Source organism: Cibotium barometz, chromosome 11, assembly GCF_041138505.1.
Source record: "Cibotium barometz isolate CiBa-2024 chromosome 11, ASM4113850v1, whole genome shotgun sequence".
Lineage (NCBI taxonomy): Eukaryota > Viridiplantae > Streptophyta > Polypodiopsida > Cyatheales > Cibotiaceae > Cibotium > Cibotium barometz.
In genome coordinates, this window is record NC_141056.1 from 47,482,409 (window position 1) to 47,489,491 (window position 7,083).

A 7,083-nucleotide genomic window follows, 5' to 3' on the forward strand; every position below is an offset into this window, starting at 1 on the left:
GCATATGTGATCCTTGTAAAGAATATTAACAAGTCTTTGAAAAACAATGGGTGGACTCATTCATGAAACTTTTTGGTCTTTTGAAAGTTTTGTTTGGAAGGGCATGACAATTGTGCGTTGATGTGGATTGCCACTAGCTTATTGAGTGAGGAGGATGTAGGATGTCATAGTTGATGATTGAGACAACGTAAGGTTAAACACGACAAGTAATAGAGTGCCTTATTTCTAAGTACAACAAGACACACGACATGATGATGCTAGGGGATCATACCCAAAGACTTTGATCATGCAATGGTTATAGATGGTAAGCATTTTTTTTGTCATGATGACGTGCATGGTATCTTGATGCATGATCCTTGCACTGTGTACATGTCTTTTGAAGACTGTGGTGATGGATGTATGTGATGTGGAAGACTTTGATGTTGTGATGAGCTGAATGGAAGTTTATGGGTAAGACTCAAGAGGGAAGTATTAAAAGGATTCCGATGATACTTAGGAGATAAAATCTATTAAAAGGCTTCGATGTGAGTTTACGTGTAAGCACGTGCCCGGAGCATATTTTCTAAAGCCTTCGAAGCTCTTGTATCGCGGGCGGCGGGCCCTCTTTAGAAGAAAGCGAAGGCAGCGCGGCACGCCGCTTTGCGATTTTCTCCTTCGGACCACAATCATGACTCATGAGTCGGGCGATGACGTCAGCACACGCGCCCGTACGTGCATGCTGCTCGCCGTATTTCACGGAGGTAAAAGCTTGGGTGAATCACTGGATTTTATCCTCTTGCTAATCCAAGGTGCCACGTGGCCGGCGCACCCAGTTGAAGAGCCATCACTTACCTCTTCCAGCGTGGCCGCGACTTTTTGTCAACGCGCCACACGTCACGTCGCCCCTCACGTAGACTTGGTGCCTTTGGGCTAAGTATTTGCGCGGACGACGAAGCCTCCCTACCCGCCCCTTGTCACTTACTTTTTCCTCCTCTCTCTCCAACAAGAAGCTTTGGCTTCAACAAACTTTGAAACTTGCTTCTCCCTTTTTTTTTGTTTTTTCTTGGTCTATCGCCCCCACACCGCCCTCGGTCCCTCCCCTCCCTGCAAAGCATTGCTTGCACAAGGTCTCACTTGGATAATTTAAATCAACTCCATCATTTTGAAGGAAAAAACTCAATTTCGGTAGAGTTGAGCGAGTTGAGCTTCATCAAATGAGTGCATTGAATGCAAGGAGGCGTCGAGAAACGAAGCCCTTTGTGGGAACTCCCTAGCGTAAAGCCACATGACACATTCACACCTCCACTTCTACATGTTGCATGTGGGTGGCCACCCCCCAACTGCCATTGTGTGGTTGTTGGTGGTGTCTATTTGAAAAACTATGCACTCCATTAGCACATGCCATCTCATAACTATAATGCCCCTAAGAACAAGAGTAGAAAATCAACATATCATGCTAGTGTCATGGTAGCATGACAATTGTGGGCCAATCCCTAATGACACAATAGTGTTAGAATCAATGTGTAATCTAAGAGAAACTTGTACAAGCCAACTTGCACTATATATGGACTTTTTACTTGTATAAAGGCTTCTTAAGTTTGTCTCCTTCAATTTTGCTAGCAATCTTTGGAAGGATAGTACTATACCAACAGGTGAGATTTCATGCTCTCAAATACACAATCATCACTAGCTTTGATGGAATGGATGTTCAACCATTTAGCCTTCTTGTGAAAGAAAACATTTAATATGTCACTACAAAAACATAACTTAAGGGCTTACACAATGCCTAATGTGAGAGAAGAAGGCTAAAGACGAATTGGCTTGTATTGCCCTTACGATTATAGAAAAATTAACACTTACAAAAAAAACAAGTGTGCCCTTTCTAGTCCTCCAAGAAAAGCTCAATCCAAAAAGGGTGAAACCATATAAGGAAAACCTATTTCAAATCAAGATTTATCACCACTCATTACTCACATGATTGTATAACTTGCTTACTCATAGAATTTTTCTTTTAGCAAATTACATATAAGAATAGGAACTTGTTGCTTCATTCATGATGGCTAGATTTGCACAAAAGTGCATGGTGTGTAGAAGATGTTAACAAATCATGACTTAGGTAGGTGTTTCTATATGATACCATAAAGCTAGCATACGTGGTGTTTATTTTTCAGATAAGTTTTGAAATTAAAGTTAGAATATTAATTACATTATTTCAACCTTAGATTTATGGTTTAAGTAACATGGAGTTTGAAAATTAAACGTCTCCTTGAAAATGTGCCTTTGAAGAAATAATCAATAATGGTTAGCTTGTACATTTACTCTTTGATTTAAGTACAATACCTCCTCCCACCTCATCAAGAAAAGATTGCAAGCACTCTCATCTATTGAAGATAAAGGTAAGGATTTCTCAATCATCTAGAGAGGATTTCATTCCATTAGGGATCTATAGGTAGAAATCGAATGAAAATTTGAAGGTGATTCCACATATCTCCATGCTCATGATGTATAATTCTATCATAAGTTGGTCACATTACTATTCAAAATTAACACATTGTTAAATCATCTATAGCATTATTCTCTTATGCAAGCATTACAATAATCATGTTTAAATCACACACACTTTATGCATAAGAAGGGAGATACATTTGCACATGGCTTGGAATGCATAATCTTACTTATTTCATGGAGCATGATAGTTGACTTCCTCTTCATTCATTTATGGAGATATAAGAATGGAAATCCATATAGTGCTTAGTACATTCACAAGGTCACAAATGAGGAGTTTACATGAGCAGTTCATGGATGCGTGCACCGGCGCACACACACACACACTTGGTCACATGCAGGCAATTTGGATGCATGAGTAGGTATGTACGGTTTGAATGGTGTATGGCAGAAAGAAGAAGGAAGAGTAGAAAGAAAAAGCATGCAAGTGGGGATCATGACTATGTGCACGTATACAAGCGTGCAAGTGTGGGTGAAGAGAGAGAGAGAGAGAGAGAGAGAGGGGGGGTCCTTGAGTGACAAGGGGTTTTGTGTGTGTATGAGAGAGAGAGAGAGAGAGAGAGAGAGAGAGAGAGAGGATAAGGGCTTTTGTGTGTGCATAGACGTGTACACGAGAGAGAGAGAGAGAGAGAGAGATGTATATGCCGATCTCGTGCTAGTAGAATTCGAGAATCCCTAAGTTGTGGGGTTCTAATCTTCCCTCTCCTAGTGATGGTGTGTTAGAGTGTACTTTCCACTTTCAAGCCAAGATAATTAAAAAAAAAGAAAAGAAAAGTGTATTTGGACCTTTAATTTTTTTAAAAAAAAACCTTCAAAATTTGAGGTTGAGGCTTTAAATTTTAAAAATTGCTAATTTTCAAGGAAACGTTTTATCAGTTTAAACAGGGCGAAGGGCCGGGTCACGTAAAACCGCGTAAAGACGTGGCCCCTGGCGGCTTAATAGAAAATCGTATTTATTAAATCGCCTTCGTCACAGCTGGGGGAAGATCGCCCAAAAGCAACGCACTGAAGACTTGTGGTCTTTCCCTCGCTCTTTTGCACCCTTTCAAGCCTCGTCCATTTTGTTAACGCTATCCAATTAGGTAGCAGATCAGCTCTGCCTTGCTGTTGCTCACCAGAAATTTGCCCTTATATACTGTTTTTTCCATCAAAGTGATGGAGCTAGAAGGGCAGCAATTAGAGAATAGTTTAGAGCAATTAGGGCATAGCTTGGAACAGGATCTGTGCTCTCAACCGAGCTCAGAGGATGAAGGCAGAAGCAGAAGCAGAGGCAGTAAGAAGACTGTCATGAAGAGCAATCTGTCGAAGATCAGTAGAGAGTCTCACAAGATTACGAGGCGAGCTTCGGCTCCACTGCCGTCTGTGCAGCACAGGCGCCCCATCATCATTCACACGTACTCCCCCAAGGTCATTCACATAGAGCCCTCCAAATTCATGTGGCTGGTGCAGTCTCTTACTGGCTCTAGTGAAACGCGGTCGAGGTGCTTGAAGACCCGCCCACCTGAGCTCAACACAGATGCAGCTGTTGCAACAGCAACAATGGATGCTGATAATCATGGCTATACCCATGCCCATGCATCACCATCACCTCATGACTCTCGCGAGACTCATTTGCACCATCACCAATCATCTGCTCACAATCATACTCCAGAGCTGCAGGCGCAGCCTAATCATATAGGCAGCCCCAACCTAGCCAATAATTATCACCATGATCACCTAATTAACTCTGGCTTTAGCCCTAATCTCGCCAATGAAATGAATTATAGCCACAATATAGAGCATACTCACCAATTATCTTCAGCATGCTGCTCAAAAGATGTCTCTCCAAGGGGCCCTTTCTCTGCAACAGAATTTGAAGATGCCGCAGCCTTCTCCGCTACACGTCCACCTCCTGCACCAGTTTTTGATAATTGGTCTCTTGATCAAAACTATCAGCTAGACAACAATATTACTACAGGCTTGCTACAAGGCCCTTGCAGCCTTAATTATTTCTCCAACCTTAGTGTCCCTCCTACTAACTTATCTGGAAATAATGATTTTCTTTTTAATTATTCTAGTAATGCCACCCCTTGGGCAGCGTATAGCCTGCTCCTTCCTAACAACGGCGTCCCGTCTCCTTGTATTTTCCGCCATATCCCCATATGGAATAATCCCCTAGATCCCATTCCATACTCTATACAGGAGCTGCTGTGATGAGCATAATTAATTAGTTTTGTGAAATATATCATACTCGCAAGAAAATAATATATATAGTTGTGCATGCGAATTCGCCCCTAATCATTTACTTCATTCGGTTCTCAATTTTAATGTATGCACTACGGATTGTAGTATGCCGAGTTAATTTTTGTCTCTCCTCATGATTCTTCCTCTTGGTATATACATCCGCTTTGTTCGTTACCATTAAGCTTGTGTACAATTTATATAAGATGGGGGTTTTTAGACCTTGATCTTGCCTAAAAACATTTATTATAATACATGCTTACAGTCGATAATTAAACTCGATGCGAGAGAAAACATGTGTGTGTGTATGTATATGTGTACACAGTACTACACACAATTTAGATTTATTGAACCCGTCAAATCTGGAAAGAAATTAGGATCTAAGCTAACTTACACGGTCTTTAATTTTGGGTTTTTTAAAAACTCGTTGCTAAGATTTATATATACAGGAATGGGGTCTTCTTTCTTGCTTATCTATTTTGCATTCATGTGTGTGTAGTGTTTCAAGAGCCTTATATTATTTGTTTGACCGTGCAGTAAATTAATCACTAGTGCAATTAATAATAATCAGCCTGTTCTTAGCCTGCTACCTCTCAGCAGTAGGTATTTTAAAGTATCTAAAAAATGCAGCTGTCTAGACAAGTAATGTATACACAATGAGATAAACATAATATTGAGAATCTGCAACAAATAGCCTAGGCATGAGAACTGTGTGTCTTGTTTGCGCCATTCGGACAATTGAGGGTGCTTTCTGTCACAAAATGTGTGCAATCTGCAGCAATTATGGGAGGTAAGGTTGCACTTCTGTTTGCTTGAAATCACGTCCTGAGCTTATTAGTCCTGGCTATGCTAATACTGTGCAGCAGCAGCGTACGGGTCTCTGTGTTTTCTGTGTTTATCCTGGGCAATGGGCATGGAGAAGGAAAGACATGGCGGGAGTACTTAATGTTTTCCTACATGAATGCATCATCTAGTCTTCTGTTTAAAGAGTACTGAATTACAGTCTCTCTTTTGTATGCTTTTCTAATAATTAGGGCTTCTTGCGCAGCTGGTAACCCTTATGAACTACTTACTGGTCGCCCTCGTCTCTAAATCACACGGTGCATTTAAGAGGGGGTTCAAGTGGGATCGACGGCTGAGGGAGCCCGATTTTGGGCGGGGCCGATCCGGGCCGTCGGATCCCCGAAAGTAAACTAGGGCCGAAAAAAAACTCGGCCTGCGAAGTAAACTAGGGATCGAAGTAAACTTCGCAGGCCGAGTTTTTTTTTGTAGGATCCCTAGTTTACTTTGCAGGCCGAGTTTTTTTTGTCGAGGGCTTGCCAAATTGCCTAGTTTACTCCAGTTCCCGAGTTTGGACTTATAATTTTTTTGCCTAAGTCTCAAATTGCAAAAGAATGGTTTGAACCCACGACGTGCCGCTAGAGAGGCCATAGTCTTACCATTAGGCTATAATTTCTGCTAGCTAGTGTGTTCGGCCTTTATTAATATATGTGCGCGGCAGTCCTAGTTTACTTTCGGACCCTAGTTTACTTTCGGGGATCCGACGGCCCGGATCGACCCCGCCCAAAATCGGGCCCCCACAGCCATTGATCCCACTTGAACCCCCTCTTAAATGCACCGTGCCTTTTAGACACGAGGTCGCCCCTTGTCTTGAAGTACTAAAACAATATAAAAATAAAACGTGTGTGCGCGCCTCGGCATATATTATTATCCTTGAAAAATTTCCCCTTTGTATATATACTGCCTAATAACATTATGGCAAAGGGAGAGGCCCCTACATTAGGGGGACATTTGAACATATTTTGGGCTTTTTGTTAATGGGAGTAATTAGTAACTAACCCATAAGAATAGAGGATTGTGCATATTTAGTCTCCTTTGAATATAGGGAGAGAGACTAGGCACTAGGGAGGGGAGCACTAATAATTACACTTGTCCTTTTCAAAAAGTAGGGAGGTTAGGTAGGTGTGGTCCCACCATTTTCATGGCTCAAAAAATCCTTAAAATTTTGAAATTTTTGAGATTCCCAAAAACAATCACTTTTTTTCTCAGAAATCCATCTCAAATTTCATTATAGTTAAAAATTTCATTTTCAAGTCCGCTTTCCTCTTGAACGTCCAAATTAAACTCTCGTTAACCTTCCTCCCTTCTTCCATCTCTTCAATATCCATCAAGCTCTCGAAACCCTAATGTGCATAGCATCTTTGCTTTCTCTTTCTCTATCTCATTCACCCAACCCTAATCTCACTACTATAGCTTCACAGTTGATATGGCCACACCACGAAGAAGACCAAAAGATGAGATTGAGGAGATCTTGTTGTACAACAAGAGGGACGATGATGGTGCTTAGATGAGAGGAATTTCGCAAGGGTGCTTGGGCTT

The 7,083-nt window shown here is 41.4% G+C and overlaps 1 protein-coding gene across 1 annotated transcript; it reads left to right on the forward strand.

The window, feature by feature from the left end:
* Window positions 1–3,461: 3,461 nt before the first annotated feature.
* LOC147634255 (uncharacterized) lies at window positions 3,462–4,750 on the forward strand. The gene has a single exon (XM_086804564.1). It carries the CDS (start codon window positions 3,640–3,642, stop codon window positions 4,675–4,677), a length of 1,038 nt encoding a protein of 345 aa, XP_086660690.1. The 5' UTR covers window positions 3,462–3,639; the 3' UTR covers window positions 4,678–4,750.
* Window positions 4,751–7,083: the final 2,333 nt, after the last annotated feature.